General features: G+C 36.8%; 1 protein-coding gene across 1 annotated transcript; it reads right to left on the minus strand.

Moving 5' to 3' along the window:
• Positions 1–15,511: 15,511 nt before the first annotated feature.
• Positions 15,512–16,306, minus strand: LOC127129032 (uncharacterized; the record flags this gene model as incomplete). Its single annotated transcript, XM_051058361.1, has 1 exon — positions 15,512–16,306. A coding segment is annotated over exon 1 (795 nt), but the record flags the coding sequence as incomplete, so codon positions are not given.
• Between the last annotated feature and the right edge of the window lie 1,026 nt (positions 16,307–17,332).

Genomic DNA, 17,332 nt, shown 5'->3' on the forward strand with positions numbered 1-17,332 from the left:
TCAAAACACTTTTATCAACTAACATTTGCATATTTGAATTCAAGTGTTCAAGGAAACAAGAAAGAGTGAAAAAGGTGTCCAAGATTCATCATCTTCATCTTCAACATTTCACAACACATCAACTATACACGACCATTTTTGGTGTGCTTCGTGATCGGTTAAAGGCGATAAGGTTTGAAGCCGAGATTGGAGAATCCGGTTCGAGTTGAAGCTTGTGGCAGGTTCTTTCTTGAATAAAACCGTTAGGGTTTTGTCCTCCAATACCGGTTTGTGTTTGGGGGTTTTTGGACGAATTGCTTCATCAAAATTCAGCTGAGCGAAGGTGATTGAGAAGAGGAAGTCTTCATCAGTCTAGTAGCGGATTCGGTGATATTGAAGTGAAGGATTCGGGTTCGATTCGTTGTGTTTGAGATCAGTCGGGCCGAGGGTTTGAAGAACGGAAGATTCTTCAACAAAGGGGCTGGAATCGGAGGTCTAGCAACAACGATCGAAGGTCTTGATTCATCTTGAATCAAGGAGCAAGGATAGGAAGCATCATTCAACACATTGGGAGTTCTGTTGTTTACTTGCTTTGCAATCCTTGTATAAACGGTTAAATTTCACAGGTGATATCTAATTAAATCATCTCAATTCTAAGTTTAGAATTGAGGGCAGACGTACCCCGAAGCGAGGACGGCGGGGGAACTGCCTCATCAAATCTTTGTCTTCTTTAATTTTCTGCATAATCGTTTTTCAGCTTAAAAATTAAGTGATTTTAGTTTAAGCTATTTTACCAAACGTTGATATAAGTTGAGTAAGAAATTAAAACTGCTGTTTGAATCCAAAGTACAATAGTATATTGTACTAGATAAATTTGAATTACTTACTCAACACAAATATCACTTGGAGTGTTTATGCACACCAAGTGTTTGAGAAATTGCCTAAACCAAAGTTGTCTTAAGTTTGTAACTAGTTTGATTTGGTATTCTGGATCATTGGAACTAGGATTCCTAGTAAGTGAAACATATCATTGATTGTGCAATTAGTGTAGTGATTTGTATTTCACTTTATCTCTAATCCATTAGCTTAACGCATATCCGGTTTTCCAATAACGGTTCGTTATAGACTAAAATTTTCCTCGACCGCTTCCGCACTTAAAACAATTTTTCAAAATCAATTTTAAATTGGTAGCGCCGACTCAAGTTTTTAATTGGGATCTATTCAACCCCCCCCCCCCCCCCTTCTAGATCCGTGCCATAGTCTAACACCTTCGTCTACCTCAAATATCCTCAACGGCATCTGCAAAACTTGCAAATGATGATAGGGATGCATACGACAAAAAATTTAAAGCTCTTTCACCTCATAAGGAAGTCGGAAAAATCCAATCTCACATCTCCAATGGTTTCCAGTGAAGAGGATGATGCAAAGGTGAACTAGTATCTTGCTTATTTGTATTTGTTTTCTTGTTTGTATGTGCTTTTCCTTTTACCATTACAATTTCCACCTTATAGTCCGATATGTTTTGAATTAAATAAAATTATTGATTTTCCCTTTATAATTTTTTGAATATATGATATATGTGCTTGCATATGTGAATTTCCTCATTGCATCTTTACCCACCTTTTTAATTATGACAAAAGGAGGAGAAGTATACTCTCAGAGAGAGTAGAGAATACTATCTACTCAGGTGAGGGGAAGTTTAAACTCTATGACTTGTTATCTACCTATTATATTTTACCACTTCTTGAGAGATGTGTTATCATCATCAAAAAGGGGAGAATGTGGAACTTGTGCTTGCAGGTTTATTCAAAAAGTGATCAAAGTTTATAAATAAGAAAGTATGCCTATTCAGATAACATCATGGTTTTGATGATGAAAACTCTTGAAAATGTAGCATCCTCTAAAGTGACATTGATGACAACAACACCTGAAGACAAGAAGGTGAAAAAGTTATGTCAAGCGGTCAAAGATGCACAAGATAGTTGATTAAACTCTTCCTCTTAATAAAGATTAAGATTTAGGGTTTGATGATCACCAATGATACTCTCTAATGATGGCATCTGACTCGAAGATTTAAGTTAAGGGCTCATATGGTTGATGAATTTGGCAAAATAGACTTGAATATACTTAATGCTTCAGAGTGTGAAAGAAAGGGAGTGTGAAAGTTCTCCTGATAGTGTCTGAGTGATCAGTGTTTATTAAAAACATAATGGGTGTTTTTGTTAAATGGAACCTAAAAGAGACTGCAACTTCCAAGCATCTCCCTCCTACCACTTCGACATATTTTATACTCAAGATCAAGAAACCAATTTCAATCGGTATTATGCCAGTAGAGATATTTTTGTATCTCGCTACTTTGAGGAACAACTTCAAATAGTGCACTTTTGTTGAAGTCGTCACTGAAACCGACTTGAGAAACTTTGTATTTGAAGTACCCCAAGATTGATTTCCTCACTTTGTGAGATTTATTTACTCCAACCTCACATACTCAAATGGCGTTCTTCGCTCCAAGGTCAAGAAGCATCTTATTTAACTAATTCTTTAATAGTTCACTAAAGTTTACAAACTTCCATGCATCAACAAAGTGTATGATAAAAGCGACGAATCTAATGAATTTAATTATGATCTTGGTGAAATTATTTATTTATTTATCATACCTATATTGTAACATCTTAAACTCTGCACGTAACTTTAATGCATAATTTAATTGAAAATATGAATACAAGGGTGTCACACACATCAAGAATCAATCTTGCTCTGTAACACAGGTTACAAAACTTATCTCACAACACCTGTCATCACCTGCTCACCTTCACTTAGGGTATCATTGCATCATAATCAATCAAACAATTTGTAATTACAATTCAAGGTATAAAATCTCATAACTTCAAACTTCATAATGCAATAACAAATATCATGATGTTCACATCATCACCGTTTAAACCTCGTCGAAACACAATGACAAAATAAATTAATACAAAACATATCCAGCTAGATCTTACATTGACCAGAGAAAGATCCTACTGAGAGAAATGACAACTACAGGAAGCCACTCCGAGAGCTACCTTCCACTTGCTATAGATAAACTACTCCTAAGTATCTGCATGATGCCCATGTAAAGGTAACATTCAAATAGAAGGGGTGAGAATACACTTCAATAATCAGCGGGAGAAATAAGTGGAAGTAATTTATTGCATAACATCAACATACACAATGCTCAATCAACACCAACACAATAAGTATTCTCATCCAATAACACATCATCAACAATCAACACAATGTAACGCGTATGCAAGGCACTCAACACTGACTCGACATGCATGCGGTACCAAATATGAACACTCAGGTTCATCTCACTCCATGATCCCCCATGATAGGATTGATTCCCTCTAAGAACCGCAACACGCCAAAATCACTACCATCACCCTATGTAACACTTCACTAATCCCCCGTAATAGGAATTAGCTACTCGTACCCGATCCATCACCATAAGATTGAGGCTCACCAAAACTGGACCAAAGTCCGCACACCATGATGCATGACTATCAATTAACATGCATTAAACATCAAGGTTCACCAAAAGGATTTCTCTACACAGATCTCATCATTCATGTATCACATCATTCTTCATGCAATCATCAATTCGTGTTATAGTGTTACTAACATTAGCAAACAATCGTAGCTCATCACACATTATCACAAGGAATTCATTCATATCACTTTACCCAAGAATAACAACACATCATCACATTCATTGTAACGATTCACTAACTAACCAAACAAATCATCATAAATCTCTCTACGGTTGACAATTGACTACTATGAGTGTAACTTATCCTTAGGAAGCCTACAAGCCCTTTGAAATATGTTAGAAAAGGTTTCGTGCTGAAAAGGTAAGTTTTTAAGTAAAAAAGTAGTCTATGTGTCGACACATACAATCCATAGGTCTACACATAGAAGAATTTTTTTGCCTATGTGTCGACACATACGACTTACAGGTCGATACATGTGTTACGTTTTTAAAGCATGTACGTTTTGACTCATGTGCCGCTTGCATGTGTCAACTCATAACCTTCATGGATCGATACATGACATTTATAGGTCGACACATGAACGTCATAGGTCGACACATGATATTCATACGTCGACACATACTGCGAAAGTTTCCAAAAATAAGCTTTTTGACCATCTAAACACTCCCAAATGCACTAAAAACTCATACCACGAAAATCCATCAATTAAAACTCATTTTTCTCTGGTTATAGATTCCTAATTCACCATCTTACTCATAGTTTTCAAGAGTCAACGTCATGTTACAACACATCATCACACATCATCATACATCATCATCTTTAAATCATCAAGAACACAATTAAGGTTTAAAACATTTAAAACATCATTCAATGGCATATCATGATCAACACATCAAAATAGCATATTCGCACATATATTACACATATTTCACCCTAATTCATCATGCAATCAAAAGTGATAACACAACATCAAAATATAGATCTACAATATCCAATCTTAAGGAGGTTAAGGGTTCCTCCATCTACCCCACATGTTCTAACACCATTAAAGAAGCAAATCTCTCCCCTTACCTGATTTCCAGCCAAAAAACCCTTTGATTCCCTAGAGTTCTTTAACCTTAAGCCTTTGCTCTTCCTCTTTTGATCTAACTCCCAAAAGCACGTTTTAACTCTCTAGGTTCCTAATTCTTTTTTTTTCCAAGACTTCTTTCCTTCCAAAATAAACTCTTCCTATAATACCCTCAAAATTACCATTATATTCCCCATTCCATTCTCCATATCTTCCTTATTCCCAACCTTGCCCCCACTTCTTCTACACGTCTAATTTTCCTTATTATTTTAATTATTAAATAAAAATATTATTCTAAAAATTCATTAAAACTCTTAATAATTCTAATCACCAATGCCTAACTCATACTCTCCCTATACCTTTATTTCAAGGACACTTACCCCATAACTACATTATAAACAATTTAACAGGACAATCATTTCGAATAAAATCTTAAACAATTCGATTAAATCAAGTAATTAAACTCGGGGTGTTACATCCATCATTCCAACTCCCTACCCTGTTAGCTTGGTACGCTCGAGTATTCAATTAATTCACAGTATGGTGAATCATGTTCTCTTCCCATGAAAGAGCAACTCAAGCCACATACACAAATTAGAAATACCTCTGATTTAGTTATTGACAAACAAAGTTGAGAAAAACTGGACTTATGTTGTGATATATCACATGATGGATAGAAAGAAGAGAAACATAACTTTACGGTATAGAGAACTAGTCTCAAAAATCTTGACGTACACTGGCTACAATTTTGAGGAGGATGAATCACAGTTAAGATGATCAATAATAGGAAAGAGCACTTTGAGTCAGATGAGATACGAAATCAAAGGAAAAGAAGTCCTTTATTTACCTTCAAAGGCACCGCCAATAGCAAGGCAAAAAGCAGCGAATGATGACCATCATTCATCTTCCTCAAACCTTCTCAATGACATCTACAAAGACTAATAAATGGTGATCGGGATGCATAGAAGGAAAATTTTAAAGCTCTGTCACATCATTAAGAAGTTGGAAAAATCCAATCTCCTATCTCCAATGGTGATTAGTGAGGTGGATGATGAAGAGGTGAACTGGTCTCTTGCTTATTTGTTCTTGTTTTGTTGCTTTTATGTGTTTTTCCTTTTTACAACATAATTTCCATCTTGTACTCCAATATGCTTTGATGACCACCAATGATACTCTCGTATGATGACATCTAACTTGAATATATCTCAAGCCTCATCTACAAGAATACTCAAGTGAAGTGATCATATGATCGATGCATCTGGCAAAGAAAGACTTGAAGAGACGTGAAGCTTCACAGTGTGAAAGAGAGGAAGTGTGAAAACTTGTCTGATCGTGAATGAGTGATCAGTGTTCTATAAAAACACAAGGGCATTTTTGTAAAGTAATATGGGTAAATAACACACTCACTAAAAAAAAATTTGAAGCCTCTATTTTTCAAATAAAATCACCTAAAATATTTTTGGAACCTAACCAGATATTTTGAGAACTATCATATTGATTAGGGAGAGTTTTAGAATGGTCTAATCGATTAAACCAAGTACCTAATCAGTTAGATAGGGGAAAACGAGTATATACTCTCTTATTACATTGTCTTAAGGATGGGTAACAAATATCGATCAAAACATTCCAAATTGAGCATAAATAATCGATTATTTATGGTATCCAATCGATTAACCTTGTGACCAAATTGATTAGGAAATAAATTTTGGAAATAGATCGTTTCCTATTTTGAACCACTGTTTGGCCTTTAAATATATGTCTTCCCTTCAGATCTTTTCCTCCAGAAATGTGAGATATCTTCTTCAGTTATTTTGAACCATCTTGTGTTTAAGTGAGGAAGTTGTTATGGAATGGATATTACTATAAATTCACCAAGATGTATTTTTCCTCTTGGGTGAACTATTCTTCGTTAGGAAGTGTTTGTTTGGGGTTGTAGTTAAACCCAATAAGATATCTTTTGGAGGGATTTAATGCCAAGTCTCCATTTGGTTCGTGAGCTCTCCCACTTGAAGAAAAGCTATCCTTCTGGGTTCGTGAAGAATAACCATATAATAAAATCTTCACATCGGTTCTTGAGCTCAGTCCAATATAAAAGCTCAACCTGTTTGAGATCAGTCTGTATAAAATCTCAGATCAGTTTGTGGTCAGCCCGTGTAAAACCATGGTTCGATTCGAAGGATACCCAAGTCAAACTCCACATTGGTTCAAGATAAGTCCATACTAAATCTCTATTTGTCTGAGAGACTAACTGATTGAGGCTTAGTTCGTGTTTGGCGTGAATACTAATCGCATGTTTGGTTAGAAGTAAACCTGAAACATCATTTTTCCTTGTATAAGGGGGTTCGTAGGCTCAACCTTCTAAAATCTCTCAAGCATTATTCAATACTTTCAAGGTCAATTCTTGGGGAGATTAGGTCATTTCTTTTAGACCGAACCTTTATAATTATCCATGGTGTTATCACTCTCCCCTTATCTTCTTCACTTTCAGCTTATTTTTTTATTTCAATTTTCCACTGCATATCCAATCGTTTTCTTTTAAAATATTTTAAATTATGACTTGGAAAATAATCTTATTTTAAACTAATGTTTTTCAAACCCCACAATTAATCATTTCTCTTATGTGTGGAGTATTTTTATTTGTAAGGGTGTACATACGGTAACGGGGTGTATGTACATTTGGTACCAATAGGTCAAAAACATACACTTGGTACCAATAGGTGAAAACCCTCCAAAACAAAATCAGTTGTTAAGAAAAAACGAAGAAATAAAGTCAAAATTTGAGCAAATTTCTAAGATGCATCTGGTTTTAAAAAGCATGATATCAAAGCGACATAAAAATTAACAAGCTGCCCGCATTAGCAAAAGATATTAATATTAACAAGTCTCATCTCTATCAAACATTTCAAAATATATTTGTTTTTTATGTATACATTTGACTTGCCGAACTTTAGTTTCTTTTGTCCTTCACTTTGACATTTTTTATATTTGAATCACTTGTGAAGACAAACTCCTTTGTCTAAAGAAACACGTCACTTCAATAACATATATCATACTTTTATAATTGCACTTGTGTCCCACATACTTTCCATCCCTAAGCGGTATGTGTACAATAAAACTCTTTTATAAATAAATACTACCTAATGACTAGGTTAATTATTTCATATAGATTTTAAAAAAATAATAAGTAAAAGAGAAAAAAAAAATATTTTTACTTGGAAATAATGAATAATTAAAGTAATATTAATTCTATTTTAAAAATTAAAAAATATACTTATTTTGGAACACTATTTTATTTCAAATGAATTAAGAGGAATACAAAAGAATAATAAATTTATAGAATGGACGGTCCCGGAAAATTTGGAGATTTAGGTTCAATTTTAAAAGGAAATTTTACTTCATACCTCTATGTTTAAACTCATACCCCAACATTTTTTTTAAAATACCAATTTTACCCTTAACTGATTTTAACCAATTTACCATTTCATTTTTACCATTCAATTGATATTTCCGAAAATTACACATTCCACCATCGTACTGGAACTCCTGGAAAAAGACTTCCGGTATGTATTTTTTTTAAACCGGAAGACTAAACCAAAGACATCTGGAACACTGCAAATAGTAAACCGGAAGACTTATCGAAAGAGTTCCAGTTCTTTAATAAAAAAACGTTCCGGAACACTTATTTAAAGAGTTCCGGTTAACAAAGTGACCATACCAGAACTCTTTGTTGAAGTTTTCCGGTATTATTTTTGTGTATTCTGGAACTCTTCTTTGAAGACTTCCGGTTTGCTCTTTTTTTAGATTTTTTTTTGATATTTTTTTATTGTGCAGGAATGGAAAATCTTTCCCAAATATGTGTAGATACTTTTGATGCGTTTTTAATGACTAAAAGATTTGGTACATGAGAAGAGGTGATCAGATGGATTAAAGAGGTTGGAATCGATAATAAAGTAATTGTTATTATCACTCGTTCAGATACTAAAACAGGCAAGAGAGGGAGAAGTAACAAATTAATATTTGGTTGTGATAAAGGTGGGAAACACAAGGATACTGATAGTGGAACCCAAAGTGCGTCCAAGAAATGTGGATGTCCATTTAAAATTAGGTCGACTCCGGCGAAAGATGGGTCTGGTTGAAAGATTAATGTAAAATGTGGGTTCCATAATCATGGTTTACCTGATAGATTAGAAGGTCATTCCTTTGTTGGTAGGTTGACCACAAATGAGAAGTACCATGTCGCTGATTTGACAAAGATACATGTACCACCTAGACACATATTGCTTTCCTTGCAAGATCGAGATCCAAAGAATGTCACTCGGATTATGCAAGTATACAAGCATAAGAGTGTGATACAAAAAGAGATAAGAGGTCCTAGAAGTGAGATACGGCATTTGTTTAAGCTTATTGAGGATGCAAACTATGTGTATTGGAGTAGAAAAAAGGATGACTCGGAAGTTGAGAGAGAGATATTTTGGGCCCATCCTGATTCAATTAAGTTGTTGAATATTTTTCCTATTGTGTTAGTTATGGATAACACCTACAAAACAAACAAATATAGACAATCTTTGTTTGAAATTGTTGGCATGACATCAACTGAGTTGACTTTTGCTGTTGCATTTGCGTATATGGAGTCTGAGCAGACAGAGAATTTTTTATGGGTATTGGAGAAACTAAAAGAATTGTTTGTGAAGAAAGATTTGTGTCCACAAGTGATTTTGATAGATAGAGATCTTGCTTTGATGAAAGCAATTGAAATAGTGTTTCCCAGGTCGATTAATTTGCTATGTATATTTCACATTAACAAAAACGTTGGTGCAAAATGCAAACAACATGTGGTGAATGACCTGCAAAAGACGATAGACACATTATGGATGGAAGTTGTTTGGGCTAGTGATGAAGTTGAGTATGGTCAACGGTTGCATCAACTTGAGCAAGCATGTGTTGATTATAGTGGATTTATTAATTATGCGAAAGACACATGGTTGACTCCACATAGACATAGATTTGTTAGAGCATGGATTAATCGAGTGCTACATTTGGGTAACACTACGACTAATCGGTACGTGTTATAATTTTTTCTATGTATTTTTTTTATATATGATATTTTTAATATTCTCAATATGTTATTTTTATATGTGATATTTTTTCTATGTATTTTTTTTATATGTGTTATTTTTAATATTTTTAGGGTTGAATCTGCTCATTGGAAGTTAAAGCAGATGTTAAGAAACAGTATAGGTGACATGGTCAAATGTTGGGAAGCTATGAATAACAACTTGAGGTTACAACTAGGCAACATTAGAGCTTCTTTTCAAAAAAAATTACGAAGTTGAGCACGCGCGCATAAGTCCATTTTATGGTAATTTGCGTGGTTCAGTGTCTCGAGCTGCTTTGAGACGTATTGCTGAAGAGTTATTGAGAGTTGATTATGTTGGAACTAACAGGAAAATATGTGGTTGTACTCTTAGAACATATTATGGGTTACCTTGTGCTTGTGAGTTAGGAAGATACACACTAGGTGGTATACCGATACCCATAGATGATGTTCATGTTCATTGGAGGAAACTAACTATGGAAGTTGAGTTAGAGGTAGGTGCAGATTGTAACACCCTTCTAATATACCCCAATTATTTAATAACAACAACAATATTTATATCAGAGTAATCATGCACCAAGGGTGTCACACAACATTTCACACCATAAAAACTGTCATGCTCTTTATTTAATCAAATAAACATTTTTGTTTGCATAATTCGCAGCGGATAGAAATCAACCAATTATTCAAAACATATAACGTTTTACAGGTAAAAAGGTTCAACAACCAACAATAAAACAATTAAAATATCCCATCCCGATGTTACATCTATCAGAGCACGACCCACTAAGTAGACTACACTAGACTCCAAGCATTAGCTTCTACTCAACTCATTGCTCGTTACCTGAAAAATAGTTGTAAGGGTGAGTTCCTCAATCGATATAACAAACGTTATAAATTATCATGTTATGTTAAGTAAAATTTCACGTTAATCACCCTAATCATATCATGCATCCAGTAACGGCACATCAACTCAAATATCATACTCGATAACAACGTAAAATGCAACTCAATAACGACATAAAATGCAACTCAATAACAACATAAAATGCAACTCAATAACAACATAAAATGCAACTCAAATGAGACTCGACTCGTCATGCATGTGGTACCATTCGGAGTAAAACTCCCAACTTAAAATCATTGCCATTTTAGTGGGCATCAAGGCATAAGCCTTCAACTTTCAACTTAAAATTTGCCAATCCAGGCCAACGTGGTGTGAGCAAAGCTCCGATTTTTGCCAATCCAGGCCAACGTGGTGTGAGCAAAGCTCCGACTTAATGCATATGAATGTACATGGCATACACGACTTTAATTTCCGACAACATAATAATAACAGCAACACAACAATGTTTTCAACATAATCAACTTATAATCAACGTTGGCTCTTCAAGCCTACAACTCAGTATTTTCAACAACTTAACACAACTTATCAACATATTTATATCAACACTGCATAACATAAACTCAACAAAATTACTCATCGAAATCAACGAGAATAAGCCAATCACCAATTATGTCCACAACATTAAAATATCAAATTTTCCAATTTCCAACAGTGTTAACCGGTTAACGCCCTGGGTTAACCGGTTAACGCAGGACAAAAATACATTTTCTGGCAAAACGCAACAGTGTTAACCGGTTAACGCCCTGGGTTAACCGGTTAACGCAGGCAAAACAGCAGTTCCTGCGCTAACACAAGGCAGAATGCAGAGTTCTCCGCAATTTCCGCCGTTGGAGGACTTCCGGACCTCCGATTCAATTTCCGTAAAAAGCTATACGTTCGGAAATTCACAACTAACCCAAACACAGATTCAATTACAGCCTAAACACAGTTTCATCCAACGAAATTTTCCAGCATTCAAAATCCCAATTAGGGTCAATTCAACGGCTTATCACTACCCATGACATGTTAATCTATAATACCCATTAAACGACGATAAACCCCCCTTACCTGAGATAATCCGACAAATCTTTGAGCTTCAAGCCTTTCCGTTCTTCAACCTCTGCTCTTGCTCTTCCCCTTTGCCCTTTTTTCCACTTTTCTATCGCTTCTCTGCTTTTTCACGTAAAACTCTTTACCAACAATGAAAACCCTTTTTCTTATTCCAACTTATATATTTTCCAAAATAATAATAATAATAATAATCCAATAATTCAATTTATTTAATTAAATTATTAAATATATTATTAACTTAATTTAAATAATTCTCTTATTTTATTCGGGGTGTTACAACTCTCCCCCACTAAAAGAGTTTTCGTCCTCGAAAACATACCTCAAGCAAATAACTCTGGATAAGACTCTTTCATCTGACTCTCCAGTTCCCAAGTCACATTGCCACCTGCTGGTCCTCCCCAAGCTACCTTCACTAAGGCAATCTCTTTACCCCGCAACTGCTTCAACTCTCGATCCTCAATCCTCATAGGCGATATTTCAACAGTCAGGTTATCTCTCACCTGTACATCATCTACTTGGATCACATGCGACGGATCATGAATGTACCTCCTCAACTGAGACACATGAAAAACCTCATGCAAATTCGCAAGTGACGGCGGTAAAGCGATACGATAGGCTACCTCTCCTATCCTCTCCAAAATCTTATAAGGACCAATAAATCGAGGTGTCAACTTCTTTGACTTCAAAGCTCGACCAACCCCAGTTATCGGAGTAACACGGAGAAACACATGATCTCCCTCTTGAAACTCAAGTGACTTCCTCCTCTTATCATGATAGCTCTTCTGACGACTCTGAGCAATTCTCATCTTCTCCTGAATCATCTTAATCTTTTCTGTAGTCTGTTGAACAATCTCCGGTCCAACCACAGCACTCTCACCGGACTCATACCAACATAACGGTGTCCGACATCTCCTACCGTACAAAGCTTCAAACGGTGCCATACCAATACTCGAATGAAAACTATTGTTGTAGGTAAACTCAACCAAAGGTAAATAACAATCCCAAGCACCTCCCTTTTCCAAAACGCAAGCTCTCAAAAGATCCTCTAATGATTGAATCGTCCTCTCAGTCTGACCATCAGTCTGCGGGCGATATGCAGAACTCAACCTCAGCTTAGTTCCCAAAGCCTTCTGCAAACCTTCCCAGAATTTCGATGTAAATCTAGGATCTCTGTCCGAAACAATACTCGACGGAATACCATGCAAACTTACAATTTTCTCAATATACAACTCAGCTAATTTCTCTAACGGATAATCCATTCTGATCGGAATGAAATGAGCCGACTTTGTCAATCTGTCAACAATCACCCAAATAGCTTCAAAATTCTTAATTGTCCTCGGTAAACCAGAAACAAAATCCATACTGATACTATCCCACTTCCACTCTGGAATAGCCAACGGTTGCATTAGCCCAGACGGCTTCTGATGCTCAATCTTTGACTTCTGACAAGTCAAACAGGAATAAACAAAACTCGCAATTTCTTTCTTCATTCCCGGCCACTAAAATAACTTTTTCAAATCATGATACATCTTCGTAGCTCCAGGATGAATACTCAAGCCACTACGATGTCCTTCTTCAAGAATACTCTTCTTAAGTTCGGTAACATCCGGAATACACACCCGATTCCCAAATTTCAGAATACCATTTTCATCAACTCTGAATTCACCACCTTGACCCTGATTCACCAGAGTCAACTTATCAACCAAAAGCACATCGGATTTCTGACCCTCTCTGATCTCATCCAGAATACCACTTGTTAACTTCAACATTCCCAATTTAACACTATTGTGAGTACTCTCACACACCAAACTCAAGTCTCTAAACTGCTCAATTAAATCCAATTCCTTCACCATTAGCATAGACATATGCAATGATTTCCGACTCAATGCATCAGCCACTACGTTTGCTTTACCCGGATGGTAATTCAAACCAAAGTCATAATCCTTCAGAAACTCTAACCATCTTCTCTGTCTCATATTCAGCTCTTTCTGATCAAACAAATACTTTAAACTTTTATGGTCACTGAAAACCTCAAATCTGGACCCGTACAAGTAATGCCTCCATAACTTCAGAACAAATACCACAGCTGCCAACTCTAAATCGTGCGTCGGATAGTTCCTCTCATGAACCCTCAGCTGTCTTGAAGCATAAGCTATAACCTGCTTATTCTGCATCAACACGCCACCCAAACCCAACAATGAAGCATCACAGTAAACTTCAAATGGTTCCGACGAACTCGGTAATATCAGAATAGGAGCGGTAGTCAACCTTCTCTTTAACTCTTGGAAACCTCCTTCACATTTTGAGTCCCAAACAAATGCTTGCCCCTTTCTAGTCAACATCGTCAACGGTAACGCCAACTTAGAAAATCCCTCAATGAACTTCCTATAATAACCAGCCAAACCAAGGAAACTTCGAATCTCAGCAACAGACTTCGGAGCTTCCCACTTAGACACCGCTTCTATCTTAGAAGGATCAACAGCAACACCACCTCTTGAAATTACATGACCAAGAAAACTAACCTCTTCTAACCAAAATTCACATTTAAAGAGTTTAGCAAATAGCTTCTTTTCTCGGAGAACTTCTAAAACCACTCTCAATTGCTCAGCATGCTCTTCTTCAGATTTCGAATACACCAAAATATCATCAATAAATACCACAACAAACTTGTCTAGGTACGGATGGAAAATCCTATTCATATACTCCATAAATACTCCAGGCGCATTAGTCACACCAAAAGGCATTACAGAATACTCATAATGTCCATACCTTGTTCTGAAAGCAGTCTTCTGAATATCCTCGGTTTTCACACGTATCTGATGATACCCAGATCTCAAATCTATCTTGCTGAACACACTCGCACCAACCAATTGATCCATCAAATCATCAATCCTCGGCAAAGGGTACCGATTCTTGATCGTCACTTTATTCAGTTGCCTGTAGTCCACACACAACCTCATAGTACCTTCCTTCTTCTTAACCAACAACACTGGTGCACCCCACGGTGACACACTCGGACGAATAAATTTCTTATCCAACAGATCTTCCAACTGACTCTTCAATTCAGTTAACTCAACAGCAGACATACGGTACGGAGCCATCGATATCGGCCTAGTACCAGGTACCAAATCAATCGAAAACTCAACTTCACGCTCTGGCGGCAATTCGTTCACTTCTTCCGGAAACACATCAGGAAAATCACACACCACGGCTAGATCGCCAATCACCAGTTTATCTTTAGCCTCCAAAGTCGCTAACAGCATAAACAACTCTGCCCCATCAGCTACTTCTTCATTCACTTGCCTTGCTGATAGAAACAAACTCTTTCCCTCCTCAATCTCAGGAAAGACCACCGTCTTATCAAAACAGTTGATAGAAACTCGGTTAAACACCAACCAGTTCATACCCAGAATAACATCAATCTGCACTAGTGGAAGACACACTAGGTCCATCCCAAAGTCTCTACCAAAAATACTCAAAGGACAATTTAAACAAACTGAAGTAGTAGTCACTGAACCCTTCGCAGGAGTATCAATTACCATACTACCAAACATCTCGGATATCTCTAACTTAAGTTTCACAGCACAATCCAAAGATATAAAGGAATGAGTCGCACCTGTGTCAATAATAGCTACAAGAGGAAAGCCATTAATATAACACGTACCTCGGATAAGTCTGTCCTCACTGGAGGTTTGAGTTCCGGTCAAAGCGAACACCTTTCCAGTCTGAGATTTCTTTGGCTTCTGACACTGACTTCCAATATGCCCTTCTTCGCCACAATTAAAACAAATCACTTCCTTGTGCTTGCAATCAGCTATTGCATGACCAATCTTACCACAGCGAAAACACCTCTTTACTTCAACAGTGCATACATTACTCTTATGACCAGCCTGACCACATTTGAAGCAAACTATACCAGCAGGAGCACCTCCCCCACTAGCCCTCTGAGCCGGAGCAGCTCTTTGCTTCCCTTTTCCAGCTGGAGCATCATACGGCTTGCCACGATTTTGATGTTGCTTGCCTCTGCGGTCACTGACAATCTTGTAATGAGCATTATTGTCTTCTTCAAATATCCTGCAGCTATCAACCAATTCAGTAAAAATGCGTATCTTTTGATACCCAACAGCCTTCTTAATTTCAGAGCGCAATCCGTTTTCGAACTTGATGCACTTTGAAAATTCAGCACCAGCACCAGTGTAATGAGGATAAAATTTGGACAGCTCCACAAATTTTGCAGCATAATCAGTGACAGACATGTTTCCTTGCTTCAGCTCAAGGAACTCAATTTCTTTCTTACCACGGACATCTTCCGGATAATACTTCCTCAGAAATTCCCTACGGAATACATCCCAAGTAATGACTTCACCTGCCACGGTCAACCTCTCTTGAGTCTCTAGCCACCAATCATCAGCTTCGACTGCTAGCATATGAGTACCATACCGAACCTTTTGAGCTGGAGTGCAATCCATAACACGGAAGATTCTCTCAATCTCTTTCAACCATCCCAAGGCTGCATCTGGATCATGCTTCCCCTTAAACACCGGCGGATTCTCTCTCTGAAAAGTCGCCAAGCTACGTGATCCAGCATCACCACCAGCATTTGGCAAGTTCTGCACAGCTTGTGCCATTGCTTGCATTGCGGCAGCCATTGCAGCGTCATTCCTTCCAGCCATTCCAACTTATCACTACAACACAACTTAAAAGTTAGACTAGTAACAATTACACAATTGTTAGACAGTAACGACACGACAACTGGTCGGACAGACCGACCTGCTCTGATACCACTAATGTAACACCCTTCTAATATACCCCAATTATTTAATAACAACAACAATATTTATATCAGAGTAATCATGCACCAAGGGTGTCACACAACATTTCACACCATAAAAACTGTCATGCTCTTTATTTAATCAAATAAACATTTTTGTTTGCATAATTCGCAGCGGATAGAAATCAACCAATTATTCAAAACATATAACGTTTTACAGGTAAAAAGGTTCAACAACCAACAATAAAACAATTAAAATATCCCATCCCGATGTTACATCTATCAGAGCACGACCCACTAAGTAGACTACACTAGACTCCAAGCATTAGCTTCTACTCAACTCATTGCTCGTTACCTGAAAAATAGTTGTAAGGGTGAGTTCCTCAATCGATATAACAAACGTTATAAATTATCATGTTATGTTAAGTAAAATTTCACGTTAATCACCCTAATCATATCATGCATCCAGTAACGGCACATCAACTCAAATATCATACTCGATAACAACGTAAAATGCAACTCAATAACGACATAAAATGCAACTCAATAACAACATAAAATGCAACTCAATAACAACATAAAATGCAACTCAAATGAGACTCGACTCGTCATGCATGTGGTACCATTCGGAGTAAAACTCCCAACTTAAAATCATTGCCATTTTAGTGGGCATCAAGGCATAAGCCTTCAACTTTCAACTTAAAATTTGCCAATCCAGGCCAACGTGGTGTGAGCAAAGCTCCGATTTTTGCCAATCCAGGCCAACGTGGTGTGAGCAAAGCTCCGACTTAATGCATATGAATGTACATGGCATACACGACTTTAATTTCCGACAACATAATAATAACAGCAACACAACAATGTTTTCAACATAATCAACTTATAATCAACGTTGGCTCTTCAAGCCTACAACTCAGTATTTTCAACA

The sequence above is a fragment of the Lathyrus oleraceus genome, chromosome 3 (assembly GCF_024323335.1).
Source record: "Lathyrus oleraceus cultivar Zhongwan6 chromosome 3, CAAS_Psat_ZW6_1.0, whole genome shotgun sequence".
NCBI classification, from domain to species: Eukaryota; Viridiplantae; Streptophyta; class Magnoliopsida; order Fabales; family Fabaceae; genus Lathyrus; species Lathyrus oleraceus.